This window comes from Cibotium barometz, chromosome 20, assembly GCF_041138505.1.
Source record: "Cibotium barometz isolate CiBa-2024 chromosome 20, ASM4113850v1, whole genome shotgun sequence".
In the NCBI taxonomy this organism is placed as follows: domain Eukaryota; kingdom Viridiplantae; phylum Streptophyta; class Polypodiopsida; order Cyatheales; family Cibotiaceae; genus Cibotium; species Cibotium barometz.
In genome coordinates, this window is record NC_141065.1 from 29,260,070 (window position 1) to 29,272,989 (window position 12,920).

Genomic DNA, 12,920 nt, shown 5'->3' on the forward strand with positions numbered 1-12,920 from the left:
CCATACCATTTCTTCAGCATGTCTTCTTCGTATGCGTGTAGTTCTCAAGTTTATATGAACAGCGAACGAGTATGAACATCAAGCCTATGATTATATTCAACGTGAGGAATCGATGGGCATCAACAAAGATCTCAGAGTATATCGCAAGGTAGATAATTCCAAATTCATTACCAAGTTTGTCTTCTTCGTATGCGTGTCGTTCTCAAGTTTATATGAACAGCTTATAGAGCTCGAACGAGTATGAACATCAAGCCTATGATTATATTCAACGTGAGGAATCGATGGACATCAACAAAGATCTCAGAGTATATCGCAAGGTAGATAATTCCAAATTCATTACCACATTTGAATTTGAGTTACACACCATTCATCAAGTCATAGGATTTTCGTGCTCGTTTATGTGAGTGAAGGTTAAAAAAAACCATACATAATAAAGTATGGCAAGGAGTTGGCACAATCCTCCCCAAAATTCAATAAACATAGGAGAACATGCCCTTTCCCCGTTTCCCAAATAGCACTTTCAATATCGAAAGTGGACGAAAACACCTTCAGTGTTGAAGGCGGCCATTAGTCCTACATGTTGATTCATGATACAAAACTCATTTTCAAATGTGACAACGAATTTGTAATTTTCTAATTTGTGAGGTACTTTTGAATCCCCGTTGAACATAAGAACAGGCTTCAAGCTCATCGATTGCGGATATCATCCAGAATTTTTCCTTGGACAAGAACCCCATCAAGAAGGAGCGTCAGATCATCCTGCAGGAACTCAAAGGCGATATTTCCCCCTCCTTTGATCTGTCATGTAATGGCCTTGGCTAATTTGAGCAGTGTCCTGTTGCTTTTCCAACAACTTCCGTCAATTTAGTTGTTTTTACAGTGCTTGGGTAGCCACGTGGGTTGCTCTGGATGCTTGCTTTCCTGCAAGCATCTTAGGCTACCCAAGGTAACAAGATCTGGGGATGATGTCGCCGCCTTGGCTAATAGATCTGCAAGCTTGGGTGGTGCCACTATTATGTTCTTCAACACAGGGCGCAAATATTGAAGTTTATGCTCCAACTTTGACTCCCTTTTAATAGAAACCTCAGAGGGATTTGTCAAGAATTCCAATCTGCTAAAGAGAGCAGCATGGAGTCTCCTTCTACCAAGCTCACCCTTAATATCATTGAACCTGAAACAACCATGGAGATACAATAACTGTTAGGTCAAGATGCACCTCCACTATCTTCATGTACCCTCATCAATGTCTCTCATCTCCAAATCAAAGATCTCTCTTTGTCTCTCTCTGTCTCTCTCTCTCTCCTTGTCTTTTCTTTCCTTCCTGCTCTTCTCTTTCACCTTCAATGCCATAAGGCATCTTCACTTGCCCAATTCCCAATTTCTTTGCCCTCCTCCAACAGCATAACCCTTACATTCCTCAACGTTACTTCCGAAAGGTAAACAGATTTCCATTTTTCCCTGATACTGCTCATTAAAAGCGCTAGACGAGGGAGGAGTACCTAGAAACCTCGACAGATGTCTCCATGAGAAAATGCAAAGCCCTAACCCGAGTCTCCGCTTTCATCCGCAAAACCCCAAACTTGTCATCAGGCGAAATCTGGTAGGTATCGATGTTGCTCCAGTAGCTGCTTTCTGCTTTCGTATCCATCTGCTAGTAGGCAAGGGTTAGCCCGACACGGAAAGCAAAACATGATAAAGCATAGGGAGAGCATGACCTACCCTTGATCGCACGGGAGGATGCCTCAGACGTTTTGCGAAAGAGTCTCAGACTCGATGGGAGCCCTATTTACCCTAACACCCTTGCACAAAAGGGTGTGAGTTGGCAAAGAGCTTGGCATCTAAGTTGGTGCTAAAATGCTAAAATAATGGCCTTAGCTAATTTGAGCATTGAGCTTGGGTAGCCACGTGGGCCACTATGGATGCTTGCTTTCCTACAAACATCTTAGGCTACCCAAGGTAACTAGTGGAAAACATTAAATGCTTGAACTAGTAAAGTTTTTAACTATCAGTGTGAGAGAGAGAGAGAGAGAGAGAGAGAGAGAAGACTTGTGGGGATAGTATAATCAAAAAGCCAATAACTATCCATGCAAATCTCATGATAATGAGTAAACCAACCTTTCATACCTCGTTTTGTATGCTCATGGACTGCCCATTGTCTCTCCTCCATTGTATTTTCACTCTTCCACCATTACTTTCCTCCAGCTTGTGCTTTGATTCTCCACCATTAAATAAAACCACTTCACTTCTATTAAACTTTTCAATTCATGAAACTCATGTTCTAGTCCTTCAGATTATTCGTGTTAACCTTAACATATGTCCTTCCAAATTCCAAAAAAGCCTTCAAAGGGGCTTCCATGTTCAAAGGCTAGAGGATTCCATTGTCTCACATCCCACCTCAAGAATTTGTCATGTGATATCATTATGAAAATGTCAAAGGCATGCTTCTATTCTGCCCTTCCATCCCATACATGCATTCTGGGGCTAATATCTAGCAACTTTGCCCCTCATCAGATCTTACATAGTTTATGACTGATCATAATATATAACGCAAAAATTGCCTCACCATTGAGTATCATGCACACTCCATGGAGATCTTGCATAATCACAATATACTGAGCAAAATTGCCTCACCATTGAGTATCATGCATACTAAATGGAGATCAAATATCTGAGTAAGATGCCTTGGCGGGGGGGCACAAGTTTTAACCCCAAAACCTAATATAATATAACTAGTCTGTTTTTTTTAGATACCTTGGACCTTGGTCAAGACAAATCTTCAATGGCTTCTTCAAAATGTTTCAAGAATATATGGAGGTTCTAAGGGAGGAAGAATTTTTGGAATATCATGTATAGAAGCTCACACTTCAATTACGACAAGCTAGCATCTGCAAATGTCAAGTCACTAAAAAGCTTTGTCCAGGTGATGTTTACATATGCGCACACCTACAAGCCCCATTTCATGTTCAAAGTCACTTTGAAACACCCGGGGTGGGGGGGGGGTGGTGATATCAACAGTACATTTACACGAGTTCATCCTTGCTTCTACGTATGATTCAAATCCAAAGCTCTGTAAACCTTTTCATAAAAAATATGTTTTAGTCTTGTTTGAGCCACAAGCCAAAACATCGCATCCATTGCCTTCAAGTTGAATAAAACGACATCATCTTTCATCACCCAGACTCGTTCAATCCACAGCATTCTGTCACAGTACTGCTAGATGCCTCTAAAACTTTTTTCAAAGAAACCCCAGCATCGTTGGATGCATTCGCTGCAAGGCCAAAATCTTCTGGTATGGATCCATTCAAGGAGAGGACGACTCCCTGCATGCTTTCAATCAAACCATCTATCTCTGCAACTCTTGCCTGTAGTGTCTCGATCTCTTGTGGTGGATAGAGGGAAGCCCCCAGTTCATCCACTCCTACCCCTAAATCTTTGCTCAGCTCTAGAAGCTTCTCCCACATAGGGGTAGCATCCTCAGTAACACTAGGTACACCTTTTGACGCTTTAGATGTGCCCGCAACAATGTACAAGATCTGCTTCAACAAGCACAACAACAAAGATACGAACTCTTTCACCGACTGCACGACCTGCATCTCTCCCGCCGACAAAATGTCAGTAAACTCTCTGCTCTCATCTGAAGAGCTGGCTTCACCTTCAGTTCCATGTAGACAATCATTCTCGGTGTCGCCACTCTCTGTGGTATCGGACTCCCCAGTGGCAGTCACTTCATTAGTACCTTTCGAGACACTTTCTTGTTTGAAATCACCAAGTTCTCGAAGGACATCTTTAACAGAAAAAGCGACTTGAGTCAAGCTTCGGCCAATGGCAACGTGGTTGTTGGAAGGGGTCTTCTTGACAGCTTCACATGCTTCCCATACACAACCAACTAGTACAGGAAGATCAATCTCATTTGTGTTGTTTTCCATTCCTGAGATCATTCACTAGTGAGTCAATTCCCATCCTGTAGGACACCCCTACCAGCTTATGAACCACTGCAGAAAATCCTATTGATACGTCAACTATATACCTGACGTAGCAACTGCACCTCTCAACAAGTTCAAGCTTGTGTTTGCCACTTGCTTGGAAGCCAGATCCACATATGCAAGCAAAGTGGATCCGGCTCCAACAGTGCTTCCATGGCAAAGTAGAAGGAATCCCTGTAAAGCTCGAGTATAAGAGCGAATATTGTCCATCCCATCTTTTTTTAAAACTTTTCCTCCCCAAAGAACTCCAGCTGCAAACATAAAACAGAAAACAGACAGTGAGAAGGATGATTCAGTGTGGTTAAAATAGCAACAAATCTTCCTGAGAATGTGAAGCCTAACTCAGGCTCGCCCAACCTCATCAGTGACATGGACTCCTCTTGGCTTTTGCAGACGAAGGAAACATACAACATGAGCTGGGAAGATTGCAGGACGTGAACATAAGAGTCCCGACATGTGCCATGAACACAATAAGTTAAAGCTTTCGTAAGGCCTACCTGTAGTGGCATGCTTGGCAACTCCCTCTGCTGCAGTTATCACTTCTTTCCATTCCACCTTCTTGCCTCCACGAGGAGCTGGCTCTTTGAACAACTGCATGAAAGCCAGGGAAGTCAGTTCTTTTGGTAGCTGTATTTATCAATGATCCCTCTGAGAACACCTTTTACGTTTTTGAAGTACCAAATGTTACACTCTATTGTATAACCAGCAAGACAAATATCTGTGGCCCCAAAAGTATTAGTATGCCTGTGCATGTGTATGCTACTGTGACCACCCTTGCAAATTCACCTCCGACTATAGAAATTCTGCTCAAGTCTCCAAGGTGTAGAAAAGCACCCACTCGACTGTATGCTTATGTCAAGATTTGTTGGAATATATCATCTCCAGAGGGTCTACGTCACCTTTTTTCATGCTTGTACTGTTCATTTTATGAGACCCTGCATTGGCATATTTAGCAGATATTATTTAGGCATTTTTTAGGCATTTTATAGCATTTTATGCTATTGGACAGCTGTCGGCCTCCTACAGCTGGCCGACCAGCTCTCTGGAGGGATATAGAAGGGTGTTCTCACCCTTCCCCTCACTTTTCTTCTCATTCTTGCATATCTGCTCGAAGTCATTGGCTGTAGCAACAGTCTCTTATGCTTGAGAGCACGTATGGCTTCCCTCGTGCTCATTTTCAGCAATAATCAACTGTTTCCAATCTTTTACAGTTTTTGCTTTGGGCCTACAACCTGTGATGCTCTTTCTTTCATGGTATCAGAGCCAAACGCTGATCTACAGGTCTCTTCTAAGTGTTGAGGACAGAGTTCCTAAGAGATTTGCTTTCTCTATTTCTCTTTTCCCACCCTCCCTCCCTTTCTTCTTTCTTTCCTCTTGCTGTGCACAGCTTGAGAGGAGGCTATTTGCTGTTTTTTTACAGCCCTCTGCCTTCAGAGAAGGTTTCTTGTCAGAGGACATGGCTTTAGGAGATTTCTCTAGTGCTTCTCCTTCTCATGTTGATACTCCAGTGTAATGTGCGGAAGCTTCGGAGAAGGATCGGTACTTCAAAACTCAGAAAACAGCACTCTTTTCGCGACGGAATTAACGCACAAAACTGAAAGACGATGTGCAGAAAATAGAGAGAGAAGGGGGAGATGGAGAAGGACACAGTATTGGGTCCCAATTACCCTCTGTAGGGCCCCCACCACGGATGGTGTATTTGCTTAATTAGAATGATGTAAATCTGAAACAAATACAAAGTACTTGACCTTTTCTTGGCTGGAAAACCTGCCCTTGACCTTCAGTCCTTCACCCCTTAGCTTTAGCAAACCCTTGGCTGTCCTGGCCCTTGAATGCTTGGAGCTCTTGGTGAATTGTGAGATAAATGATGGGATTATGGGCTGGGGTATTTATACCCCTCCCTTCATGCAGTCGGCTGGTTTCAGGAAGCACCCACGACTGAGTTTCATCATTAAATTGTGTTCACACTTTAATAAAGTGTTTTCACACCTGTTTAGACCCTGTCCAGCCTGCGCATGACTCTGGGCAGCACCCTGGCTGCTGGACATGCTGCGCAGAGGTGTGGGACTGCCCCCCACACCTGGCCGCCTGCTGTCTTAGGGTTTTACACCCTGTCGGCTGCCTGTCCAGAGGCTCTGGAGCTGGCCGACTGCCCCTCCAGCCCTTGCCTTGGCTGGTGGGCAAGGCTTGGGCCCTCCTAGCCCCTTGGGGGTGGTTCTATACCTCCCCCATGCCCATTCTACAAGTGCAATTGCAAACACCTACACTGGGGTAGCCCTATGGGCTGGCCCCATCTCTACATGCAACCTACATGCCTACAGAGGCCTGGCATCCAGTTGCAAACCAGATACTGTGCACATCTGACATCATTCTAGAGGGAGACTCACAGCGCGGACTGGCACTGCTTCTTGTGCAGGACAATGCACACCTGACCTTGGACTCGTGTGCAGGACGATGCACACCTGACCTCGGACGACTGAGATGGATCCCTGGCTGACTCGTCCCGGACTGGGCTCACATGGGACCAGTTCACCATCCCAGGTCCTGCACCTTCTGTACAATGTCTACGTAGCATCCAAGTGCGGGATGCACGTGACATCCCCTTCTGCTTAACTTGACGGAAGCTGCATAGCCTCCAAATAATCCGTCAATAAAGCCGGATAATCTTCGAAAAATTCCTTGTCGAGCCATACCGCTTCATGAGTTCCTCGGTCCTGAAACTTCGTGAGGAACTGTCGTAGTCTTCGGCCTGAGCCATGCTTGAAACGGTGCAGAAGGATCTGTTCTGGAACCATTACTTCTGCTTCATCAATGATGTCTGGTTCCGCTTCGTCTTTGACCTCTGAAGGGGGTGGACCTGCATATGGCTTTAACCAACTGACATGAAATACATCGTGCATAGTCCAACTCGGAGGTAGCTTTAACTGCATAGACACCTCATTAATCTTTTTCCGGATGGGAAATGGTCCGAAGCTCCTGAAAGACAACTTTGGGCATCGCTTGCCCACCTGCTTTAATCTTTGCTTCATAATCCGAAGATATACCCAATCTCCTTCCGAAAACTTCATGTCCCTTCGGTCTTTATTGGCCTGCCGAGTGTAGGCCTCTTGCGCTTTAGCCAATCTGTCTTTAACGGACTCTAGGATCTCCTGGTAAGACTCCGTCACTCTGTTCGCCTCCGGTACTGAAGACGAAGTCCTGGTTAACAACGACTGGAAAGGCCTTCCAAACGCTGCCTCATATGGAGTCCTGCCAATAGCTGAAGAAAAAGAGTCATTCAACACAGCTTGAACTAAAGGCAAAAACGATTCCCACTTACCTTGCTGATCGTGGACATAACACTTCAGCACATCAAAGGCCAACTGGTTGTATATCTCTGTCTGGCCATCTGTCTGTGGGTGGAATGCACTAGAAAAATTCAACTTAGTACCAAAATTATCAAACAATGCCCTCCAAAAATGACTGGTAAACTTGGCATCTCGGTCTGACACTATGGTCCTAGGAATCCCACCAATCGGGTACCAATGCCGAATGAATAGCTGGGCAACATCCTCGGCGGTCACATTGGCCCTGCAAGGAATAAGCATCACAAATTTGCTGAACCTGTCAACAATAGTCAAACACTGTGTATTACGCTTACTCGGACTGGGAGGCAGATTTGTGACAAAGTCCATCGAAATGTCTTGGAAAGGACCCTCAGGAATTGGCAAAGGCTGTAACAACCCTATCTTCTTTCCACGAGGAGCTTTCACCTTTTGACAAATGTCACAACGTTGTACATATGTAAACACATCACGCCTCATCTTTGGCCAATAGTATTGCCGTTCTAACTTCTCCAGAGTCGAATTCATGCCCCTATGACCACCTGTAATGGCGTCATGGGCATCATGGAGAAGAGCTGCCCGGAATGATTTCATGACACACAGTCGGCCTTTGTAGTAAAGCCAACCATCGCGTATCAGAAAATGGCATGGTCCTGTGGCATCCAATGCCTGTTCCCACTGAGTACCGAATTCCTTGGAATCCGCGTACGTGTGCTTCATGTCTTCTAGTCCTGTACCAACAAGGTCCAGTCTAGTGGTCTAAATCGCAGATACTTGTCCCTTCCTGCTCAAAGCATCGGCCACTGGATTGGCCTTTCCTGGAAGGTACTCAATCATACCACCGAACTGCTGGAATATCTGACTCCAGCGGTGCTGTCGATCACTCCACTGTGCACTGGGCATCGTCTGAATCCAGCGCAATGCCTGATGGTCAGTGCGAACCTCAAAGTCACGGCCATACAAGAAATGTTTCCAATGTTTCAAGGCCTGTATAACTGCTAGGAGTTCACGATCATAGACTGAATAGTTCTTTTCGGCGGGCAGTAACTTACGAGACATGTAAGCTACTGGATGACCATTCTGTTGCAATACACCTCCAATTGCGATGTTACTCGCATCGGTGATCACCTGAAATGGTTCGTCCCACGAGGCAAGGGCTAAACAAGGCGCTTCAGACAAAGCCACCTTGAGGTTCTGGAATGCCTCCAATGCTCGTGGAGTCATTCGAATCTTTTGCCTCCTTGTTTTCACTCCCTTTAGCAGATCGGTGAGGTCTGCCGAGAGATCAGAAAACTTGTCAATGTGGGTGGAATATGCCTGGCATATACCCACAAATGATCTAATGTCATAAGCAGTCTGAGGTACTTCCCAGTTAACAATCTCGGCCACTTTAGCCGGATCAAGTCGAATGCCTTCGGCACTGATTATATATCCCAAGTAATGTACCTGGAACAGATAAAATTCTGACTTCTTTTCATTGACATAGAGCTCGTTGCTTTCCAGCAACCTAAGGACTTTCTCCACATCAATGTCATGCTGCTCAACTGTAGCTGAAAATATGAGTATGTCGTCCAGAAATATGAACACACACACTCCAATCAACTCCCGGAAAATACGCATCATCATGCGGTTAAATGTAGCTGGGGCGTTCGTCAAACCAAATGGCATGACCACAAATTCATAGTGGGCCCGTTCTGTACGGAAAGCTGTCTTGGGGATGTCCCCCTCAACAATCCGAACCTGGTGGTACCCACTCTTTAAATCCAATTTAGAGAACACCTTAGCTCCATTCAGCCTCTCGAGAATATAGTCAATTCGAGGCATCGGGAATCTGCTCTTGATAGTCAGCTTGTTGAGTGCACGATAATCGACACACAACCGAGAAGACCCATCTTTCTTCTTGACAAATAAGATCGGTGCTACAAACGGCGACACGCTCGGGCGGATGAAGCCAGCTTGCAACAATTCTTGGAGTTGGCGGTCCAACTCCGATTCCATTGCCTTAGAAAGGCGATACGGAAACTTGCTCGGGGGTTCCGAGCCTGGGAGGAGATCAATTTTGTGATCCTCCGGTCTGGACGGGGGAAGTTGGGGAGGGAGACTGTCCCGAAGAAAAATCTTCTGGAACTTTTCATGGAGAACCGAGTACTTCTCGGAAGCACTGGCCACCGTCTGGGCTGTCTGGACGTAAATCATCGCACACTGTGCGCCTTTCCTGACTGCTCGCTTAGCCTGCAAGTGGCTTATGAGCGGAAAGTTTGGAATACCTGGCTCACACTTAATGGTCACAGGGGTGTTTGACACATTCCGATCAATCTGGAACGTGTGCTTGTCCCACTTGACATCAGGAAGGAACTTGTGAAACCACTGGATACCCAAAATTATGTCTGCTCCTACAAGAGGGGCAACCATAAAGTCACGCACAAACTCTATGCCCTGAATGACTAACTTAGCACCTAGAGCTTCATACTTGACGCTCGTTGTCATACTTGTGCTAAATCCCTCAACTTGTTTGTCCACCGGAGTCAGCTCGAAACGGGCACGCCTAGCGGCCTCTTCCGTGATCACATCCTCCGTACTGCCGCTGTCAAACAAGACAACGACTCTCTGGCCACCTATGTAGCCAAAGGACTTGAGCAATTCGTTGCGCTCATACTCCTGGTCATGGGCGCCCTTCTGCTTATCTTCGAGCTCCCGGCTAATAATTGCTCCAACTGAAGCACCGGGGGTGGAAGAACTAGGGGTAGCCACTGGGGTCTGTGTGGGAGCTGTGCTCACCACGGAAGCTGTGGAGGCGGCGGCGGCCTTTGGAGGCTTCTTCGGACAATCCCGAGAAGTATGTCCTTTTGTGTGACAAAAGTAACATCTACCCTCCTTCCTGTACTGAGAAAGCTCCTCAGCACTCAACTTGCCACCTGTCTTGCCTGCCTCCGCTTTCTGTTCTGGAGTAAGCTTAGACGCATTGTTCGAGTTCTTGGAGCCAGAGGCTCCCGGGCTTTGTCCTGGGGAAGACCCCGTCTGGTTCTGGCTTTTGCCCCCCGAGGTGTTAGCCTTGGGAGAAGCCGGCTGGGAAGTCTTGGGCTTGCCACCATTGTGTTTCATTTCTGCACTCTGCGCAAGCGAGAGTACGTCCTCAAAGGTGGCTGGTCTAAACATACGCACCTCCCATTGGATGTGCGTGTCCAGGCCATACAAAAACTGCCCTTTCTTGTCCGCATCAGATAAGCCTAATTGTAGACACAAGGTCGAAATTCTATTGGCAAACTGAAGGACTGGTTGCGCATTCTGACGCGCACCCCTGAACTCGTCTTCGAGTCGCTCAAGGTAGTGGGGCGGTAAAAACCGCTGCTTAAGGTCACGGACGAACTCGTCCCACCCATAAGCTGCCATACCTGATCTGGTGTGGGCATGAGCCCACTGAGTCCACCAAGGAATGGCCTCACCTTCCAAATACCAACTGGCTAAGATCACTTTGTCAATCTCTGATTTCCTAACTGCGGCAAAGTAAGCTTCAAATTGATGTAACCATGAATACAGAGTAGTGGGATCGAGTTTACCATTATACTTACTGAAGTTCATTTTCTCGGGAAAATGATTCGAGGGCGCCGCCGGTGTCAATCTGGCGTCCAAAGCTCGGAGGTAACGCTCGTGTTCCACTCGTCGCATGGCTTCGTCTTCTCGTTGTCGAATCTCCAATGCCCGTATCTGCATCTCAAGCAAGGAGCTTGACTGCGGCTGTGACCCCTCGAGAGGGTCCCTGTGACGAGGATCTGGTATCTGGGGTACGGAAGGAGAGGGAGGAGGAGATGGAAAACGCGACGCTGGAGAGCGAGAACGCTCCTCCATAGCCAAAATCCGCGCCTTCTGCTCGTCCAACTTGGTTGTCTGGTCTGCGATTGCTCGCATCATCTGTTGGAACATGTCTTGTACACTCAAGCCGGGTGCCCTAGCTGGGCTGCCTGGTGCACTCTGGTCCCATGGTTCTGGTTCTCTCTCGTCGCCGAAGTTCGCCATAGCGGGAAAATGCAGTTCCTTTCCGGAACGCAATCTGACCATCCACTATCTGTGTGGGAGACTTCCGAAGGCTTCCGGAGGCTAAAAACCAACCGTCCTTCGAGGGACAGGAGTCACTCCGAAAAGGGTAGTCCACCGGCGTCTAAAAACCAACCACACGAGCGAAAAAATTTTCTGGTTTTCTTTGCTGAATCTTCGTCCTTGAAGTAGGCTCTGATACCACTGTAATGTGCGGAAGCTTCGGAGAAGGATCGGTACTTCAAAACTCAGAAAACAGCACTCTTTTCGCGACGGAATTAACGCACAAAACTGAAAGACGATGTGCAGAAAATAGAGAGAGAAGGGGGAGATGGAGAAGGACACAGTATTGGGTCCCAATTACCCTCTGTAGGGCCCCCACCACGGATGGTGTATTTGCTTAATTAGAATGATGTAAATCTGAAACAAATACAAAGTACTTGACCTTTTCTTGGCTGGAAAACCTGCCCTTGACCTTCAGTCCTTCACCCCTTAGCTTTAGCAAACCCTTGGCTGTCCTGGCCCTTGAATGCTTGGAGCTCTTGGTGAATTGTGAGATAAATGATGGGATTATGGGCTGGGGTATTTATACCCCTCCCTTCATGCAGTCGGCTGGTTTCAGGAAGCACCCACGACTGAGTTTCATCATTAAATTGTGTTCACACTTTAATAAAGTGTTTTCACACCTGTTTAGACCCTGTCCAGCCTGCGCATGACTCTGGGCAGCACCCTGGCTGCTGGACATGCTGCGCAGAGGTGTGGGACTGCCCCCCACACCTGGCCGCCTGCTGTCTTAGGGTTTTACACCCTGTCGGCTGCCTGTCCAGAGGCTCTGGAGCTGGCCGACTGCCCCTCCAGCCCTTGCCTTGGCTGGTGGGCAAGGCTTGGGCCCTCCTGGCCCCTTGGGGGTGGTTCTATACCTCCCCCATGCCCATTCTACAAGTGCAATTGCAAACACCTACACTGGGGTAGCCCTATGGGCTGGCCCCATCTCTACATGCAACCTACATGCCTACAGAGGCCTGGCATCCAGTTGCAAACCAGATACTCAGCACATCTGACATCATTCCAGAGGGAGACTCACAGCGCGGACTGGCACTACTTCTTGTGCAGGACAATGCACACCTGACCTTGGACTCGTGTGCAGGACGATGCACACCTGACCTCGGACGACTGAGATGGATCCCTGGCTGACTCGTCCCGGACTGGGCTCACATGGGACCAGTTCACCATCCCAGGTCCTGCACCTTCTGTACAGCAATGTCTACGTGGCATCCAAGTGCGGGATGCACGTGACATCCAGCTCCTTCATTGCCTGGATCCCCTGCTCCCGCTCCCCAGGTGGTTCCTCTTCCCAATCTTTCTTCCTTGAGTTTCTCATCCAGGTCTTGCTCCCACCCCTACCCATATACCATCCTACAATCATAGTTGCCAGGCGTTTCATGAAACGCGTTTCATAAACGTTTCTTTCAAATCCCAGACATTTCAAAAACGTTTCATACAAAACAGGGGGGTTACAAGCCCCAAAATTTGTATATAAGTTTATAATATGTAAAAAATATGTTGCCTTCCCTGCAAAACA

At 47.0% G+C, this 12,920-nt stretch overlaps 2 protein-coding genes across 2 annotated transcripts in view; both read right to left on the minus strand.

Annotated features, from left to right (window-relative positions):
- Positions 1 to 308: 308 nt before the first annotated feature.
- Positions 309 to 1,830, minus strand: LOC147627763 (uncharacterized). Its single transcript, XM_086815126.1, has 3 exons — positions 1,720 to 1,830; positions 1,500 to 1,648; positions 309 to 1,171 (listed from the first exon to the last, which is right to left on the minus strand). Exons 2-3 carry the CDS (start codon positions 1,646 to 1,648, stop codon positions 865 to 867), a joined length of 456 nt encoding a protein of 151 aa, XP_086671252.1. The 5' UTR covers positions 1,720 to 1,830; the 3' UTR covers positions 309 to 864.
- A 1,068-nt stretch (positions 1,831 to 2,898) lies between these two features.
- Positions 2,899 to 12,920, minus strand: part of LOC147627764 (uncharacterized) — a 40,616-nt gene continuing 30,594 nt past the window's right edge. The window contains exons 2-4 of the mRNA XM_086814724.1: positions 4,481 to 4,574; positions 4,028 to 4,234; positions 2,899 to 3,928 (exon numbers count right to left, since the gene is read on the minus strand). Of these exons, the coding sequence (XP_086670850.1) occupies positions 3,171 to 3,928; positions 4,028 to 4,234; positions 4,481 to 4,574 (1,059 nt within the window). The 3' untranslated portion in view covers positions 2,899 to 3,170. The remainder of the gene's footprint in view (positions 3,929 to 4,027; positions 4,235 to 4,480; positions 4,575 to 12,920) is intronic.

Excerpts from the sequence above, each read along its gene's own strand:
- LOC147627763 (XM_086815126.1), bottom strand. The coding sequence starts at position 1,648 with ATGGATACGAAAGCAGAAAGCAGCTACTGGAGCAACATCGATACCTAC. Across the intron at positions 1,172-1,499 it reads ACATCTGTCGAGGTTTCTAG|GTTCAATGATATTAAGGGTG; the intron begins GTACTCCTCCCT and ends TGGTTGTTTCAG.